Consider the following 20,397-nt stretch of genomic DNA (forward strand, 5'->3'; position numbering starts at 1 on the left):
CTCACAAGTTACATTAATTTGTTGACCGGCGGTATCTCGACCCTTAACTACTAGGGCGTTGTAAATATTAGGCATCTTGCCCGGGGGAAAGGCTACATCCAGTACTGGACCGATGATTTGAGAAATACGCCCCAGATTTTCTTTTTCAAGCGTGGAAACTCCAGGAACAGAAGTAGTAGGATTTATTTTCATAATAAAGTGAAATATGTCAATTTTTTTTTTCCAAAATTATCTAATACAAAAAAAATCTTCGACAGGAGGTTGATCGGTTAATTCAATAAGAAATGGGGGTTAGCGCTCGATTTCGTTGGTCCCATCAATTCAAGTGCATGCAATTGGATTGTTTCCTTATTCAATGAAGGAATTTTTAAGTTCAACCAACCTATTTTGAAAATAGGAAGTGGATAAATAAAAATTTTGGGAGAGTCTTTCATTTGTCCATCATTATAGGCAACACCATCCATATTATCTATGGAATTCGAACCCGAACTCTATTTATGATTCCTTATTTCTATCTCATTAGCCTTGTTTCAATTTCATTTCGTATTTTATTTTAGCATATCGATTTTTTTTTTACTTTACGTCCAACCTCTCCCCCCTTTTTCCATCTATATTCCCCTTTTTTTCATTTCAGGGCCGAATTACGCCTGTTTTCACATCTAGGATTTACATATACAACATATATTACTGTCAAGGGTGAATTTATTATTTCTTATTATTGAGCTTATAATATATAATTTATATTAGATGTTAGAATATTAATTCTATTATATATTTATCTATTCTATTATATATATATTCTAATATATATTAGTATTAGAATTTATTTATCTATTCTAATATATATTAGTATTAGAATTTATTTATCTATTTTATTAATTTATTTATCTATTTTATTTATAATATATTAGAATATTATATTAATATTATTTTATATTATTTATCTATTTCTATTTTATTTATTTCATTTGCATTTAGAATTTGGATTCAAAAAAAAGTAAGGAATTAGAAACTTGAAAAACACGGATCGGGTTGCGCCATACATATGAAAGAATATAGAATAATGATGTATTTGGCGAATCAAATACCATGGTCTAATAAGGAACCTTTCGGATTCGTTGATAATTTTTTGAAAGATTTCTTCGAAAAGGTTTCATTAACTCCTCATTTATATCGAGTAGACCTTGTTGTTGCGAGAATTCTTAATTCATGAGTTGTAGGGAGGGACTTATGTCACCACAAACAGAGACTAAAGCAAGTGTTGGATTCAAAGCTGGTGTTAAAGAGTATAAATTGACTTATTATACTCCTCAATATGAAGTCAAAGATACTGATATCTTGGCAGCCTTCCGAGTAACTCCTCAACCCGGAGTTCCGCCTGAGGAAGCAGGGGCCGCGGTAGCTGCTGAATCTTCTACTGGTACATGGACAACCGTGTGGACCGATGGGCTTACCAGCCTTGATCGTTACAAAGGGCGATGCTACCACATTGAGCCCGTTCCTGGAGAAGAAGATCAATATATATGTTATGTAGCTTACCCTTTAGACCTTTTGAAGAAGGTTCTGTTACTAACATGTTTACTTCCATTGTGGGTAATGTATTTGGGTTCAAAGCCCTGCGCGCTCTACGTCTAGAGGATCTGCGAATCCCTACTGCTTATGTTAAAACTTTCCAAGGCCCGCCTCATGGCATCCAGGTTGAAAGAGATAAATTGAACAAGTATGGTCGCCCCCTATTAGGATGTACTATTAAACCTAAATTGGGGTTATCCGCTAAGAACTACGGTAGAGCAGTTTATGAATGTCTACGTGGCGGGCTTGATTTTACCAAAGATGATGAGAATGTGAACTCCCAACCATTTATGCGCTGGAGAGACCGTTTCTTATTTTGTGCCGAAGCAATTTATAAATCACAGGCTGAAACAGGTGAAATCAAAGGGCATTACTTGAATGCTACTGCAGGTACATGTGAAGAAATGATCAAAAGGGCCGTGTGTGCTAGAGAATTGGGAGTTCCTATCGTAATGCACGACTACTTAACAGGTGGGTTCACTGCAAATACTAGCTTGGCTCGTTATTGCCGAGATAATGGTCTACTTCTTCACATCCATCGCGCAATGCACGCAGTTATTGATAGACAGAAGAATCATGGTATGCACTTTCGTGTACTAGCTAAAGCTTTACGTATGTCTGGTGGAGATCATATTCACGCTGGTACAGTAGTAGGTAAACTTGAAGGAGAAAGGGACATAACTTTGGGCTTTGTTGATTTACTACGTGATGATTTTATTGAAAAAGATCGAAGCCGTGGTATTTATTTCACTCAAGATTGGGTTTCTATGCCAGGTGTTCTGCCCGTAGCTTCGGGGGGTATTCACGTTTGGCATATGCCTGCTTTGACCGAGATCTTTGGAGATGATTCCGTACTACAATTCGGTGGAGGAACTTTAGGACACCCTTGGGGAAATGCACCGGGTGCCGTAGCTAATCGAGTAGCTTTAGAAGCATGTGTACAAGCTCGTAATGAGGACGTGACCTTGCCCGCGAGGGTAATGAAATTATCCGCGAGGCTAGCAAATGGAGTCCTGAACTAGCTGCTGCTTGTGAAGTATGGAAGGCGATCAAATTTGAATTCGACGCAGTGGATAAATTAGATAAACCAGCTTGATAAATCAAATTTGAATTCGAAGCAATGGATACTTTGTAATCCAGTAATTACTGTCGGTTTGTTGAATTGCAATTAAACTCGGCCCAATCTTTTACTAAAAGGATTGAGCCGATTCTATTATCTATATTTTGATAGATATATTTTTATCTAGATATACAAGATTTTAAATACAAAAATAAAAGACTAAACACAACTCAAATTTTCTCCTGGGTCCATAATTAATCCTATGTATGGATCCTTAGGATTGGTGTATTCTTTTCTATCCTATATACCACGGTTTCGGATCATGGATCGAGCCAAGCATCACAACTTCTTCTACCCATCCTGTATGTTGTCCTTTTGGCTCCGTGTTGGAATAGAAACTTATTGTATTGTATTAGTAGACGAGATTTTACGAAAAAGGTTCTTGATAGGAGAAAAATTTCTTTTTTCCATTTTTTCAGTGCGGATTTTACACAACATGGGGAAATCACTATTTCTAATTGAAAATTGATATTTCTAATTCAAAAGAAAAAAGAGCTCTATCATATATAATGAACTGCTACTCCAGGTTCTCACAAAGGGAATCGTTTCTTTCAATATTCACTCATTGTTCGTTAATAACCCTAGTGATTGTATCTAGTATGCGTATTCTGATAGGAAATAAAATATTCAATTGATTTTTCATCGAATGACTATTCATCTACTGTACTTTCATGGAAATAGAGGCAAGAAAGCTCTATGGAAAAATCATGGTTCAATTTGATCTTGTCTAAGGGAGAATTAGAATACAGATGTGGGCTAAGTAAATCAATGGATAGCCACCTTGGTCCTGTTGAAAATACTACTGTAAACGAAGACCCGACTAGAAATGATACGGATAAAAACATTCATGATTGTAGTGACAGCTCTAGTTATTACAGTAAGGTTGATCATTTAGTTGACGTCAAAGACATTCGGAATTTCATTTCTGATGACACCTTTTTAATTAGGGATAGTAATCAGGACCGTTATTCCATATATTTTGATAGTGAAAATCAAATTTTGAGCTTAACAATGATCATTCTTTTTGAGTGAACTAGAAAGTTTTTTATAGTTATCATAATTCTAGTTATATGAATAATGGATCGAAAAATGATGAGTCCCACTATCATTTTAACTTGGATGATAATGATACTAACTATGGTTGGAATAATCACATTAATAGTTGTATTGACTCTTATCTTCGTTCTCAAATCTGTATTGATAGTTCCATTTTAAGTGGTAGTGACAATTCCAATGATAATTATATTTATAATTACATTTGCGGCGAAGGTGGAAATAGTAGTGAAGGCAAGAATTTCGATATAATAACTCGTGAAAATGGTAATGATTTAACTCTAAAAGAAAGTTCTAATGATCTCGATCTATACAAGGATTTGTGGGTTCAATGCGAATGCGAAAATTGTTATGGAGTAAATTATAAGAAATCGCTTAATTCAAAATGAATATTTGTGAACAATGTGGATATCATTTGAAAATGAGGAGTTCAGATAGAATCGAACTTTCGATTGATCCAGGCACTTGGGGTCCTATGGATGAAGACATGATCTCTCTGGATCCCATTGAATTTCAGTCTGAAGAAGAGCTTTATAAAGATCGTATTGACTTTTATCAAAGAAAGACAGGATTAACTGAGGCTATTCAAACAGGCACGGGTCAACTAAACGGTATTCCTATAGCAATCGGGGTTATGGATTTTCAGTTTATGGGGGGGAGTATGGGATCCGTAGTAGGCGAGAAAATCACCCGTTTGATCGAATATGCTACCAATAATTTTTTACCTCTTATTCTAGTGTGTGCTTCCGGAGGAGCACGCATGCAAGAAGGAAGTTTGAGCTTGATGCAAATGGCTAAAATATCTTCCGCTTTATATGATTATCAATCAAATAAAAAGTTATTTTATGTATCAATTCTTACATCTCCTACTACTGGTGGAGTGACCGCGAGTTTTGGTATGTTGGGGGATATCATTATTGCTGAACCCAATGCCTATATTGCATTTGCGGGTAAAAGAGTAATTGAGCAAACATTGAATAAAACAATACCGGAAGGTTCACAGGCGGCTGAATATTTATTCCATAAGGGTTTATTCGATCCAATCGTACCACGTAATCCTTTAAAAGGTGTTCTGAGTGAGTTAGTTCAGCTCCACGGTTTTTTTCCGTTGAATCAAAATTCAATCAAGTAGAGTCTTAAGTGAAATTTTTTGATTTGTAGTGAAAAGGTAGTTAGTTAGTTTATCAGAATCAAAGTCAAAGCCCATTACGCGGGCTTTGACTTTGTGACAAAAAAAGGAATTGTCGAAAAACAAATTATGTGGATAATTATTATTATCATTATCCGATATTACTAATGAGTAAACCTCTAGCAACAAGATAAAAAGCGAATTTTTCCTTCTGTGAAATGAAATTCGAATTTGGAGAGACAAATAAAACGAATTTGATCTTCCTCTATTGCGTATGTATATATAATTTAAATAGAGAAAAAATAGAATAGAAATATAGAGTTTTGCATCTTTCTATATCTCCCGAAAATTCTATTTTTACTAATAATCCCTGTTCTTGGATCGGATTCTAACGAATCGAATCTTTCGACAATTTGTAATAAACTCTTTCTTTAGTAAATTCAAAAATTCAAATTAGAAGACAAGAACAATAGAATAATAAGAAAAGTAAGAATAAAGTAAGATAATAAAGAAAGTGGATTATCTTATCATATACACCTATTTTATTTGATTTAAAAAGATGGGCAAGTCCTTTTATTTAATTCTACATTCCTTGCACTTATTAGATATCTATTAGATATATAGACTCGCTTAGATATACTTAGTATTTAGATATAATTAGTATAATATACCAATTATAATATAATCGTTATAAGATATATTTCTAACTAAACAATATAACAATAACAGGTACAAATATTAAATTGAGGTACCCATTTTATGACAACTTTCAGCAGTTTTCCCTCTATTTTTGTGCCTTTAGTAGGCCTAGTATTTCCGGCAATTGCAATGGCTTCTTTATCTTTGTATGTTCAAAAAACTAAGATTTTTTAGATTCGATGGGGCCAAGACCAAATCTTATCTATTTTTTTTTCAAGACTTAGATGTCATGGATACCTATTTAGTAGAATATTGTAGAACATCCGGCTTACCCGAACCGAACATAAATGAAAAAGCCCCTCTTATGCATACGTAAACATGGTATAGGGTTAAATGAATTATAGCAAGTGGATCGGTACCGAACGGATGTATGAAATTAAAGTCTATATATCTAGTAGATCCGTATAGGCGATCATATAAAGGGGATGATTTTAGATCGAAGCAATTTGATGAATTCCTTCTAAAAGTTCATATCAAAATAGTCCTAGTTGATGAGAGTTACTTCGGAAACAAAAAAAGTAAAGTCGAATTTTTTTGGTTATTCTCTCAATTCGAATAAAATGCAACTGGATCTAGTATGTATGAGTTGGCGATCAGAATCTATATGGATAGAATTTATAGTGGGATCTCGAAAAACAAGCAATTTCTGCTGGGCCTTTATCCTTTTTTTTGGTTCATTAGGGTTTTATTAGTTGGAACTTCTAGTTATCTTGGTAGGAATTTGATATCTTTATTTCCGTCTCAGCAAATAGTTTTTTTTCCACAAGGAATCGTGATGTCTTTCTATGGGATCGCAGGCCTCTTTATTAGTTCCTATTTGTGGTGCACAATTTTTTGGAATGTAGGCAGTGGTTATGATCGATTCGATAGAAAGGAGGGAATAGTATGTATTTTTCGTTGGGGTTTTCCTGGAAAAAATCGTCGCATCTTTCTACGATTCCTTATGAAAGATATTCAGTCCATCAGAATAGAAGTTAAAGAGGGTATTTATGCTCGTCGTGTCCTTTATATGGAAATCAGAGGCCAGGGGGCCGTTCCCTTGACTCGTACTGATGAGAATTTGACTCCCCGCGAAATTGAACAAAAAGCTGCTGAATTGGCCTATTTTTTGCGTGTACCGATTGAAGTCTTTTGAAATGAATTGCAGAATAAAAGCTTTCTCGCCGGGAGGAAAAAGCTCAATCCAAGAATCCTCTTTTTTCTATAGCAGAACTAAACTGAAGTTTCTTCAGAATGCCCATTCAAACCAAAGCGGACGTATACGGAAGAGTCATAACATAAAAAAACAGTTTTTTTTGTCCACAAAAATAGTTTTTTATGCGTCTGTAAATGTAAAACCGCTCAACTTAATTCAGTAACAAAATAAGCAAGAAATCGAAATACTGGATTCATCTCATATATCAAAGTATTTCGAAATAAAGACTTTCGCTTTTTATTTGCAATATTTGGAGTTGATACGTGAGATACAGATAGATCATATCTTGTAAATTTTCTCTACTTTTCTTTTCTCAATCGGCCCCTCCCCTTTTATCCTTTCTTTTGTGCTCCTTAAGAACTAAAGAACTAAACAAGTGGATTTCTTTCTTATAACATAATGATAAACGTAATGATACCTTTTCTGTCTTTTTTTGTCACTCATTTTTGATCAGCATAATATTTTTCCTAATTTTTTTTTTCAATTATTGCTGGACTCTAGACTCTATATAGTTTAGATAACCCGCGAAAATTTTCGACATATTTGATTGCGATCTTGATATAGACAGGGCGCTCCTTCGTCTCAAAATCTGAATAGAACAATCTTTATTATTTGAAGCGGTTCTTTCGGGCAGTTATCAAAAGAGGGCAATTGCTTCGAATTTGATCAATTGAGATATCTGGAAACAATAACAATATCAATATAACAATAATATATATATTTCATTCGAATTCAAAGTGGATTCTTATTTTCTATATTCTGTATTCTTTTTAGATTCAATTAGATTCAAGGGCTAAGCACTGAATCAAAAAAAAAACAGAGAATAGATTCATGGGCCCCTACTTTATAATATAATGAAAGGCATGCTTGATAGAAAGATTAGATCACATAAAGTCAACGAATGAGGTGGGTTCATTAACAACTCACAGATGAAAAAATGGCAAAAAAGAAAGCATTCACTCCCCTTCTATATCTTGCATCTATAGTATTTTTGCCCTGGTGGATCTCTCTCTCATTTAATAAAAGTCTGAAATCTTGGATTACTAATTGGTGGGATACTAGGCAATCCGAAACTTTTTTGAATGATATTCAAGAAAAGAGTATTCTAGAACAATTCATAGAAGTAGAGGAACTCTTCCTGTTGGACGAAATGATAAAAGAATACCCGGAAACACATCTACAAAAGCTTCGTATAGGAATCCAAAAAGAAACGATCCAATTGATCAAGCTGCACAATGAGGATCATATCCATACGATTTTGCACTTCTCGACCAATCTAATCTGTTTCGTTATTCTAAGTGGTTATTCTATTTTGGGGAATGAAGAACTTCTTATTCTTAACTCTTGGGTTCAAGAATTCCTATATAATTTAAGCGACACAATAAAAGCTTTTCTATTCTTTTATTAACAGATTTATGTATAGGATTTCATTCGCCCCACGGTTGGGAACTAATGATTGGCTCTATATACAAAGATTTTGGATTTGCTCATAATGATCAAATTATATCTGGTCTTGTTTCTACCTTTCCAGTCATTCTAGATACAATTTTTAAATATTGGATCTTTCGTTATTTAAATCGTGTATCTCCGTCACTTGTAGTTATTTATCATTCAATGAATGACTGAAAAATGATTCACGGATTCAATTATAATCTTTCTTACTTTCGAGATAAGCAAAGCATGCAAAGTCGTACTTACTTTACTCTTTCTACCCATCAGGAGAATACAATTTCTCCTCTGTTTCAGTCATTTTTTTTTCAGTTTTCAGTAAAAGTAAATAGCAGAATCGTGGCTAGGAACTATACTAGTGACCTACCTAATTTTATTGTAGAAATTTTCGGGATCAATGATTGGACCATGCAAACTAGAAATACTTTTTCTTGGATAAAGGAGGAGATTACTCGATCCATTTCCGTATCGCTCATGATCTATATAATAACCGGGGCTTCCATTTCAAATGCATATCCCATTTTTGCGCAGCAGGGGTATGAAAATCCACGAGAAGCAACTGGGCGTATTGTATGTGCCAATTGCCATTTAGCGAATAAACCCGTGGATATTGAGGTTCCACAAGCGGTACTTCCTGATACTGTATTTGAAGCGGTTGTTAGAATTCCTTATGATATGCAACTGAAACAAGTTCTTGCTAATGGTAAGAAAGGGGCTTTGAATGTGGGTGCTGTTCTTATTTTACCAGAGGGGTTTGAGTTAGCCCCGCCTGATCGTATTTCGCCCGAGATGAAAGAAAAGATAGGCAATCTGTCTTTTCAGAACTACCGCCCACTAAGAAAAATATTCTTGTGATAGGTCCTGTTCCTGGTAAAAAATATAGTGAAATCACCTTTCCTATTCTTTCCCCAGACCCTACTAGTAATAAGGATGGTCATTTCTTAAAATATCCCATATACGTAGGCGGAAACAGGGGAAAGGGCCAGATTTATCCCAACTGGAACAAAAGTAACAATACTGTTTATAATGCTACGGCAGCAGGTATAGTAAGCAAAATCATACGAAAAGAAAAAGGGGGGTACGAAATAACCATAACGGATGCCTTGGATGGACATCAAGTGGTTGATATTATCCCCCCAGGACCAGAACTTCTTGTTTCAGAGGGTGAATCTATCAAACTCGATCAACCATTAACAATTAATCCTAATGTGGGTGGATTTGGTCAGGGGGATGCAGAAATAGTACTTCAAGACCCACTACGCGTCCAAGGTCTTTTGTTCTTCTTGGCATCTATTGTTTTGCACAAATCTTTTGGTTCTTAAAAAGAAACAGTTTGAGAAGGTTCAAGTGTCCGAAATGAATTTCTAGATCTGTGGATTTATCAACATCAAATTTGTAAAAAAGAACAAATTCTTCCTGGCAATTAGGTTAGGTATAATGAAAAAAAGGATGAAAAGTCTTTTGCTTGTTTCTATTCTTTCTCTAGGAATTGCTTTTACCGCATTCAAAACAAAATATGTATATTGTGAAGAAGACTATTTGTCTTTACCTCTTTTTTTTTCTTTTTTCAATCTAAATTGGACTAAATTGGGGGGGGTAATTATATTCCTATTGTCAGTGTCAGATTAAAATGTTACAGAATCGTTTTGTTTTCTAAATTCAATTTGAGTAGATACTAAACATAAGATAAGTAAGTGGAGAATAGAAAGGAAGGATAAATGAGGGGAACAAATAATTACAGGGAGTATTCTTCGTCTTTCTAGCCTTCGACACAAGAAAAGGGTGTGTAAAATTCCTTTTCTTGTGTCGAAATAATAACAATTACAGGACCCGTTCGTCAAAGATTTCTATTCTTAGTTTCGATTTTTCCCGATTTTTCAGAACCCTTTATTTTTTCGATTTACTTATAATAGAATAAGTAATAAGGATAATATAATAAGTATAAAATAAGTCGAAATAAGTATAATATACTAAGTAATGGACAACCAAAAAAAAGAGAAGGAATCCTTACCGATTTTTTTTGATAAAATAGAATCAAGGCGATAAACTTATAAAATAATTTCAAACTTTGATGAAATACTAAAATAAATCGAGTAAGGTTAGACTAGTCTAGAAAAGGTTTGATTGATATCTGGTCGACAGAAAAAAAAGAAATATTAAATATATATTGTGTCATCCAATTGAGTGATTCCTTTTTTTCTTCTAACCTTGAAAGTATCGATAGATACTATCGAAGAGCAGATGCTATGAATCAATTAATTGAAATTGAGTTCATTTTCAAAAAATCATCGGAAAAAGTGATCCATTTGTTGTCATTTATACGACCAAAATATAATGATCATGATCATTAAGAATTCAACGGGACCCTTCCTCGCGAATCAGACAAAGAAAGAGGAGGCGGGCCCCGTTGAGTTCTTACACTTTCATGCCTATAACTTAGTTCGTCCCATTATCCATTATTCCATATTACAGGGATGAACCCAATCCAGAATATGAACCATAAAAGAAAATACCTATTAAACCGATCACAGGAATACCAGTTACCGTACCTATTATCCAAAGAGGAATCCTTCCAGTAGTATCGGCCATTTATCCCGCTTCCCTCCGCATTTCATCAAGTGGTCATGCTAAAGACATAAACAGTCATAGATAATTATGAGATACAATCCTTCCGAATGGGATAAGATAATTCCTACTATTATTTAGTATTCTACTACTCTTTTTTTTCTTAATTGAAGAAATAATTGGAAAATAAAACAGCAAGTACAAAAATGAGTAATAACCCCCAGTAGAGACTGGTACGATTCAATTCAACATTTTGTTCGTTCGGGTTTGATTGTGTCATAGCTCTATAATTAATTCGAATTAGGTTTATCGTTGGATGAACTGCATTGCTGATATTGACCCCAAAAAAGAAACGGTAGGTACAGCTAGTCCGTGAACAGCCAACCATCGCACTGTAAAAATTGGATAGGTTCGATCTATGGTCATTGGGTCCTCCTAAAAAGATCTACTAAATTCATCGAGTTGTTCCAAAGAATCAAAACGGCCAGTTATTAATGGAATTCCTTGTCGGCTCTCTGTAAAAGAATCTCAATGATGTATTGTCTTTTATTTCTTTTATTTATTAGCCTATCCATAAGAATACGAATGAAACCTCAATTCCTCTGTTTGAGCTAGAAGAAAATGTACAAATTCCTTGAATATTCGAAGTTGTAATTAGTTTCTTATCATTCAATGAGCGTCTTGTATTTCATAAAAATTGGGGCAATGTAATCCTTACGTAAAGGCCACCTATCCAACTCAGGCATTAAGATACGTTTCAGCCGTGGATGATTCATAAAGAATTCCCAACATGTCATAAGATTCTCGTTCTTGAAAATCGAACTTTCAAACCAGAAAACAGACGGAATTCTAGGGTTACTCCTTGGAGCAAATACTTTTATACATACCTCTTCCGGTTGATCTACACCTCTATTCTCGTAAGATGATACACACTGGCTAACAGTCCGCCTGGTGCTACATCATAGGCACATTGAACGTAGATAATTGTAACCATAGCATATAAAATAACAGCAATGGAATGCCAATCCTCAGGCTTTATTTGTAAAGTCTCTATTCATGTAATCAAGCCAAGATCTATGAACTAACCCGTGTTTGACTAGCCAAACAGACAAACGACCCTGCATCTTTTATCTCTCACTTTTCTTTTTTTTTTGTCATTTTCTAAGATAAATATTTCGCATTTATGATGAAATCAATTTATGAAGATTAATTCGTTGTCTGTTTCTGTAAAAAAATCCTACCTAATTCACAATTCGTGGGAAGATAGTGAACCCTTGTAGTTGAAAAATGTTTCAGGAGGAATCTCTAGTAGATGGTGGTTGATAGAGCAATCCTTGATTAATTTCCAGTACAGGTACACGTACAAGACAAAACTTGTGATTGGTAGTAAAACACCGATCCCCTGTTGAGATCTAATTCGATCTTCATAGATTTCGCGAGATATTTTCTTACAAGTTTTGTTATAGCATCTATAACTGCCTCGGGTTTAGAGGACAGCCCGGCAAATAGACATCCACGGGAATTAGCTTATCGACCCCCGAACAGTACTATAAGAATCAGTACTGAACATCCCTCCTGTAATTGTACACGCGCATAGCAATAACATATTTAGGTTCGGGCATTTGTTCATATAATCTCACTAAAGAGGGCGCCATTTTGTTACTGTTCCAGCTGTAAAATTAGGTCTGTCTGGGGACTCGATCTTGGTACAGCCATAACGATCAAAGTCGAAGCGTGAGCCTATTAATGAAACAAATTCAATAAAGCAACAACTGGTACCATAAAGCTGACCATAAACTGGAGAGTCTTGACCAATTTGAAAGATCATTTAATGTAGTTGAAATAACTGAATTTTGGGTTGTTCGATCAAGTAAAGGAAATTCGATGGATTCATACTCAATGGTATTATTATTTTGACTTTTCTTTCTTTTATTATCTGAATATTCAGGAACTAGACCATTCAATGCTCCTTTTCTTCGTACCATGCAAACTGAACCAACAATTAGGATAAGCACGAAAATGAAGCTTCTATGAATACAGGTACCCCAATACATCGAAACTCATTGCCCATGGATAAAGAAAACCGTTTCAACATCAAAACAACAAAACTAGAGCAAACATATAATAACGGATTCGAAATTGTAACAAGCATCGCCATTGGTTCTATACCGATTCATAACTAGAAGTTTTCTGGACCCTTTCTAATCAGAATAAAACTCAGAAATTAGAAATGCCAAAATAGGAATAGCACTTGATATTATTAGAAATGTGAAAATATCATATTCGTAAGCAGAAACATAGACGAACTCTATGAATGTGAAAATAGATCGGATTAGTCGCTTCGACCTGGAATTCATTGTCAAGTCATCCGCAACTGTTTGTTTAGTCAAAACAACAATTCAGTTTGATCGAATCGTCTAGTTTCGTTTGTTTGCTGTGTTTCATGTTGCGTTTAAGATTTATTGATTGGAATTAATCCTATTTTACATTCCACTTATTTCGATTTCATTTCGATATAGTACTAATTTGTATAGTACTAGTATAAATATATATACTATATAGTATAATACTATACAAATCAAAACAAGTAATACTTTCGTTTTCACTTCATTTTTCAGTTTTCTAAATAAAAGAATTCTAATATCTAACTAATATCTAATATTTATTAAATTTTAGAAATCAAAAACTTTTATTCAAAATTCTATTTATTCTAAATAGAAATTCAAATATAATTTCGAATAAATAGAAATTTTTTATTTTATATCTATTTATATAGAATCAATCTAAAATCAATCTACCCACGAGTTAATTAAGAAAATGGGGTTTTGTTTATTTTATTCTTATCCAAGAATAAAAAAGAGATTGGATCCGTTGAAATGCGCTTTTGTTTTTTAGGGTTTATACTCTGGTGATCTCCTGTGAGCGAGCTTATGGGAATGATTTGAACCAAGCAACTGGAAGCGACCATTTCCAATCAACAAGAATACAATAATTGGAAAAAACTATACAACTTTTTTATTTTAGTTGTATTTGGATATTCTTTATTGTTTTTAGTTTGCTTTAGTTTAAGAATATTATTTTCATTTCATTAATTTTAAAATTTAATGAATATTTAAAATTAATAAAATATAAAATTCGAAAATATGAGGGCTATACGGACTCGAACAGACCTTCTCAGTAAAACAGATCAGACAATTATTATCAAAATGATTCGGCCTATTTCAAAGACCCAACATTTTTTTTGCATTGGGCTCTTTCATTAACTGATAAAATATCAGTTAGTCTACCGTATATATTTTTCTAACAGAAAAAGGGCAGTTCCTGTGCTCTGATTCATTGTGCTCTGATTCATTACTGATAGAGCACTTCAAAAGTCATTTCAAAGAGGGAAGGTTATCTTGACGTAGTCTGCTGGCTAGATCAATCTAAGTTAAATGAGTCTCTACCATCCTGATTAAAAAATCAAACATGAAACTTCATACCTTAAGATTCATAGGACGAAAAAGAGCATTTTGAGGTCCTTATACTCATTATACTAGCATTGAATAGACCGAGGTATTCACCTATCAATATCTCAAATCAATGATGGGTTCGATTCGGATCTTGCCTAAACGGCACCCGAATCAGACCGAACCATTAATCAGCTATTGTTCTCTTTGTTTTCCTTCAAAGTAATGGGTAGACATCGATTTCTCAAAAGATCAATTCTTTGATTGCATGATAGACTTCCCTGAAAACATTGGCGCACGTGTAAACGGTGCTCTACCAACTGAGCTATAGCCCTTGTGTTTGTGATACATATTTATCATATGTAGATAATTTCTTGTCAAGATAGATATTACATGATCAACATCATAATCATACCTTTTGGTCTGTTTGATTGGTATTGCTTAAAGTAATATTGGTTTATAATCCATCGATGTAATAGGTCCCTTTTCTTTCTCTTTATGATTCCTTATGATAATAAATGACCTACTTAACTCAGCAGTTGATGTGCTTTCATACAGGCGGAGTCATTGGTTCAAATCAATGTAGGTAGAACTTATTAGATACCATCGATCCCGGTGTCTAATAAGTTTTCTACCCTTCTTTTATTGATTTTCTATCTTTTCATCTATTCTATTTCCGTTTTCAATTTTCAAATTTTCGTTAGATCAAAATCTGATTTCACTTTTCATTGTATTTGATTGTATTTGATTCTATTTAATCAGCAGAATCAAAATGGGATGTAGAAACGAAGTTCTGTTTCTACGGAAATTTTTCGATTAACCAACTCGTTACGAAATCGCGTTGATAGCCTCGACTCGTGTCCTAGCCCGTCTGAGGCTAGATTTTGCCTCAATTGTTTGCCTCTTGCTTCAGCTTTCCTCAAATTAGCTTCCGCTATTTCAAGAGCTTGCTGAGCTTCTTGTGGATCAATGTCACTACCCTTCTCCGCATCATTTACTAAAATAGTGATTTCATTGTTGCCTATTCTAGCAAACCACCCATCAGAGCCATCGTTAACCATTGGTCGTTAAGGCGTATTCTCAAAATACCTATATCTACAGCTGTGCAATAGGCGCGTGATTTGGTAATACAATTTGTCCGCTATTAGTAGATAAAATGATTTCTTTCTTCTGAATCCCAAACAATTCGATTAGGGGTAAGTACGCAAAGATTTAAGGTCATTTCTTCAATTTGCTCTCCATTTCTAAGTTCGTAGCCTTCGCAGTAGCTTCGTCGATGTTACCTACAAATAAAAGCCTGTTCAGGAAGACCGTCTAATTCTCCGGAAAGGATCAATTTAAATCCTCTAATTGTTTCTGCTAGACCAACATATATTTCCCAAGGAACCGGTAAATACTTCCGCTACGAGGGTTGTGAGAAACGCTCAATTTTCGCGCTCTTGCTACAGTTAAGCGATCCTCTTCGGACAATTCGTCCAACCCAAGGATAGCTATAATGTCCTGAAGTTCTTTGTAACGCTGTAAGGTTTGCTTAACCCTTTGCGCAGTTTCATAATGTTCCTCACCAACGATTCGAGGTTGGAGCATAGTGGACGTTGAGTCAAAGGATCTACCGCTGGATAAACCCTTTGGCAGCTAATCCTCTTGATAGTACGGTATAGCATCTAAATGCGCAAATGTTGTGGCAGGGGAGCAGGGTCAGTCAAATCATCCGCAGGTACATAAACTGCTTGAATAGAAGTTATGGATCCCTCCTTGGTAGAAGTAATTCTTTATAAAGTACCCATTTCGGTACTAAGGGTGGGTTGATAACCCACAGCGGAAACATTCTGCAATAAAGGCAGATACTTCGGATCCCGCTTGGACAAAACGGAATATTGTCTATAAATAGAAGTACGTCTTGTTCATTAACATCTCGAAATATTCCGCCATAGTTAGACGAGTCAATCAACTCTCATACGAGCTCTGGCGGTTCATTCATCTGACCGTAAAGCCACTTTTGATTCCGCAAGATTTTGTTCATTAATTACTCCAGATTCTTTCATTTCCATGTAAAGAATCATTTCCTTCACAGTCCGTTCACCTCTCCAAATACGGATACGCCCATGAGCTTTGGCAATGTTGTTGATCAATTCCATAATGGTACTGTTTTACCTACCCCAGCCCCCAAATGGTCGATTTTTCCTCCACGACGATAAGGAGCTAAAAGATCGACCTTTAATTCCTGTTTCAAAATAGATAATTTATCTAATTGTATGAAGCAGGCGCGGATTTATGAATAGGGGATGTTGTGCGGTATCTGGACCTAATTATCAACAGGCTCCCCAAGCACGTTAAAAATTCGTCTAGGGTCGCTCCGCCGACTACTGGAACATACAGAGCAGCTCCATGTCAATCCTTCCTCTCGTTAGACCATCTGTAGCGCTCATAGCTACAACTCTAACTCGATTATTTCCTAATAATTGCTGTACCTCACAAGTTACATTAATTTGTTGACCGGCGGTATCTCGACCCTTAACTACTGGGCGTTGTAAATATTGGGCATCTTGCCGGGGAAAGGCTACATCAGTACTGGACCGATGATTTGAAATACGCCCCAGATTTTCTTTTCAAGCGTTAGAAACTCCAGGAACAGAAGTAGTAGGATTTATTTTCATAATAAAGTGAAATATGTCAATTTTTTTCAAAATTATCTAATACAAAAAAATCTTCGACAGGAGGTTGATCAGTTAATTCAATAAGAAATGGGGTTAGCGCTCGATTTCGTTGGTCCCATCAATTCAAGTGCATGCAATTGGATTGTTTCCTTATTCAATGAAGAATTTTAAGTTCAACAACCTATTTTGAAAATAGGAAGTGGATAAATAAAATTTTGGGAGTCTTTCATTTGTCCATCATTATACAACCATCCATATTATCTGGAATTCGAACGAACTCTATTTATGATTCCTTATTTCTATCTCATTAGCCTTGTTTCAATTTCATTTCGTATTTTATTTTAGCATATCGATTTTTTTACTTTACGTCAACCTCTCCCTTTTATCTATATTCCCTTTTTTTCATTTCAGGGCCAATTACGCCTGTTTTCATCTAGGATTAAAATTGTGGATTGGTGTTAAATCGTTGCTATTGCTATTTGTTATTTAACTTATTTAACTACAAGATCCACAATTCCATGAGCTTGGGCTTCTGTTGCTGACATAAAACATCTCTTTCCATGTCTTCGGATACAACCCATAGGGGCTTGCCCGTTCTTTGTACATAAACCCTTGTGAGGCTTTCGCGAAGTTTCAGTAGTTCTTCCGCTTCCAGGATAAATTCTCCTGTTTGTGCCTCATAAAAAGAACTAGCAGGTTGATGGATCATTACCCTGATGATATAACATAATAAAAGGTTCTTCTAACTCACATAATGAGGTGAGAAGAATAGCTAAAATAGCTAAAGAATAATAAGAAAAAAGATAGAATTGAACAACCGTACAGGCATTTTTGTGCATTGCATACGGCTTTCAATGGAATTCTCTTTTTCTTTCATCGAAAAAAAGAAAAGAAAATATAGAGCGTCTATTAGACCCAGATCACTAAATAATCCAATTACCACCCTTCTTTTTTTCTTTTTTCGGAAAAGTTCAAAAATACTATGATGGCTCCGTTGCTTTATATATTTATTTCGTCTGTAATTCAGCAATCCCAAAGTTTCTTTTTTTCAAAAGAAAGAAAAAAATAGTCTTTTTTTTCGTACTCTTTTATTTTATAACATAAATATTGTTATAAATATTGTTAATAGCCTCTGGTGTGAAAAGAAAAAAAGTTTGTGACGCTGAGATGGGCCCACGAAAGCTAAGATAAAATTGGAAATGCCCTTTCTCTCATACTACTCTTTCGATACATAATCTAATGTTTTGAAAAAAAAAAGAAATCAAAAAAATTTCATATCGAATTCGAAGTGCCATGCTATTATTACTTACTAATTCATATTTCATAGGGCGAAGGCATAGTCTTCTTTTTTCTTTCCATCAAATAAAAAAACTCATTGGCGCCGAGCGTGAGGGAATGCTAGACGTTTGGTAATTTCTCCTCCGGCCAGGAGAAAAGATCCCATTAAGCAGCCAATCCCATGCATATTGTATGCATCTGGTTGCACAAATTGCATAGTATCATAAATAGCTACTCCGGGTATTACCCATCCGCCAGGAGAGTTTATAAACAAATACAGATCTTTGGTATCATTCTCTATACTGAGATATACCATAAGACCAATAAGTTGATTCGAGATCTCGCTATCAACCTCTTGGCCTAAAAAAAGTAATCTTTCTCGATAAAGTCGGTTGATTAGGATAAAATTGTATCCCTTAGTAGCCGTACAGGCACCTTTTGATGCATACGGTTCAACAAAAATTGCGAAAAAAAAATCAATGTGTAGATTCCAGCCATCCTTCGTTTTTTCTAGTGTGCCTTTTCTAACTTCTAATTTCTAACGAAGGGGCTTTTTCTTACATTTTAAAAATAAAATGAAATTCAAAATGAAATTAAAGAAAGATAAGTTTTGGCCCGTTTTCCTATAATCTATAATATAGAAAAATTCGCTAAACTTATCGCACAAACTTTCATTGATCTATTTTTTTCATTGGATTCAATCCAAATCATGATGTCATTTTCTTGTTCCTGAATGGGTTTCATCAATTTTTATTCAATTTTTTAGGTTTATGCTCTACTCGGTAAAGATCCGCTTGATTTTGATTTGCGCATATAGGACAAATGACCCAATACCACATCTTTTTGCTATGATTTCATTTCCTTTTTATTTTAATTTAATTCCTTTTCTTTCATGTTTTCCCAAATATTCAACGTATTTCTCATATTATTCGATTGATTAATAGTTTGAAATCGTTCTTATTTCTATTTCGAATTTGTAAATAAAAAAGATTTATGATTATGATATAGGTGGTAATCATAAATGTATTACCAATTGGGTTTTTTCTAAACGGAGCCTGGATGCTTCATTTTTTCGGTCCAACCAAGCCAACCATAAATCAGTCTAATTGAAAATATTAATCTGGATACCCCCCCAAAAAAATGAAATGGATCTCTAATTGCACTTCATTACACTTCGCGCTACAAATTTTTGATAATTCAATCAATCTTTTTGGGGCGAAACAGAGGATATCTCGATCGGGCGAGAGAACGGGGGAATCCCATATGACCCAATATATTTGACAAGTCCACTATACGTCAACCCAAACTGCATCTTCCTCTCCGGATTTCGAAAGGAACTTTTGGAACACCAATAGGCATTAAAGGAAGAAAAGAATTAAATACTATATTTCACTTTGATCTGGAAGCGTAATAATGGTCTTAATAATATTGGCCTCATATTTTATACATAGATAGAATAAGGCCATAAAATAAAAAAGACAGAATGAATGAAAGAATTCTTACCAATAGGTCCTTTGAATGACGAACAAATAGGGATGCGTTCATTCATAAAAATAGGATCAACCCCATTGCGTATTGATACTTATCGGGTATAGAATAGATCTGCTTCTCTTTTTCTTCTGGGCCGAATTCTTCCTTAATTACTAATGGAATAGAACAAATATTAATCCTTTCTCGAAAGAATCCACCGAAAGGGAGGTATTCAATGCAATAAAGTTACATAGTGTCTATTTTTCGTTGATAAAGGGGTATTTCCATGGGTTTGCCTTGGTATCGTGTTCATACTGTCGTATTGAATGATCCCGGTCGCTTGCTTTCTGTTCATATAATGCATACGGCTCTGGTTGCTGGTTGGGCCGGTTCAATGGCTCTATATGAATTAGCCGTTTTTGATCCCTCCGATCCCGTTCTTGATCAATGTGGAACAAGGTATGTTCGTTATACCCTTCATGACTCGTTTAGGAATAACCAATTCATGGGGCGGTTGGAGTATTACAGGGGGGACTATAACAAATCCGGGTATTTGGAGTTACGAAGGTGTGGCCGGAGCACATATTGTGTTTTCTGGCTTTGCTTCTTGGCAGCTATCTGGCATTGGGTATATTGGGATCTAGAAATTTTTGTGATGAGGCACAGGAAAACCTTCTTTGGATTTGCCCAAGATTTTTGGAATTCATTTATTTCTCTCAGGGTAGCTTGCTTTGGCTTTGGCGCATTTCATGTAACAGGTT

At 34.9% G+C, this 20,397-nt stretch overlaps 3 protein-coding genes and 6 pseudogenes across 3 annotated transcripts in view; 6 read left to right on the plus strand and 3 right to left on the minus strand.

Moving 5' to 3' along the window:
* The window catches only part of LOC128038832 (ATP synthase subunit beta, chloroplastic-like), a 3,458-nt gene extending 2,648 nt beyond the window's left edge, over nt 1-810 (minus strand). The window contains exon 1 of the mRNA XM_052627442.1: nt 1-810. This exon is cut by the window's left edge and continues 1,288 nt beyond it. Coding sequence (XP_052483402.1) covers nt 1-192 — 192 coding nt within the window. The 5' untranslated portion in view covers nt 193-810.
* Nucleotides 811-998: 188 nt separating this feature from the next.
* LOC128038825 (ribulose bisphosphate carboxylase large chain-like) lies at nt 999-2,785 on the plus strand (annotated as a pseudogene).
* Nucleotides 2,786-4,130: 1,345 nt separating this feature from the next.
* On the plus strand, nt 4,131-5,790 carry LOC128038827 (acetyl-coenzyme A carboxylase carboxyl transferase subunit beta, chloroplastic-like). The gene has a single exon (XM_052627439.1). The coding sequence runs from the start codon at nt 4,131-4,133 to the stop codon at nt 4,875-4,877; it is 747 nt and encodes a 248-aa protein (XP_052483399.1). The 3' UTR covers nt 4,878-5,790.
* Nucleotides 5,791-6,064: 274 nt separating this feature from the next.
* Nucleotides 6,065-7,628, plus strand: LOC128038829 (photosystem I assembly protein Ycf4-like; annotated as a pseudogene).
* A 77-nt stretch (nt 7,629-7,705) lies between these two features.
* On the plus strand, nt 7,706-8,394 carry LOC128038828 (chloroplast envelope membrane protein-like). Its single transcript, XM_052627440.1, is given in 2 exon segments — nt 7,706-8,153; nt 8,156-8,394. Coding segments are annotated over 2 exon segments (687 nt in total).
* Nucleotides 8,395-8,397: 3 nt separating this feature from the next.
* LOC128038826 (cytochrome f-like) lies at nt 8,398-11,188 on the plus strand (annotated as a pseudogene).
* Nucleotides 11,189-11,367: 179 nt separating this feature from the next.
* Nucleotides 11,368-12,437, minus strand: LOC128038831 (NAD(P)H-quinone oxidoreductase subunit J, chloroplastic-like; annotated as a pseudogene).
* A 2,583-nt stretch (nt 12,438-15,020) lies between these two features.
* LOC128038821 (ATP synthase subunit beta, chloroplastic-like) lies at nt 15,021-16,888 on the minus strand (annotated as a pseudogene).
* A 2,977-nt stretch (nt 16,889-19,865) lies between these two features.
* On the plus strand, nt 19,866-20,391 carry LOC128038820 (photosystem II CP47 reaction center protein-like; annotated as a pseudogene).
* Nucleotides 20,392-20,397: the final 6 nt, after the last annotated feature.

This window comes from Gossypium raimondii, unplaced genomic scaffold, assembly GCF_025698545.1.
Source record: "Gossypium raimondii isolate GPD5lz unplaced genomic scaffold, ASM2569854v1 Contig00320, whole genome shotgun sequence".
Taxonomy (NCBI): domain Eukaryota; kingdom Viridiplantae; phylum Streptophyta; class Magnoliopsida; order Malvales; family Malvaceae; genus Gossypium; species Gossypium raimondii.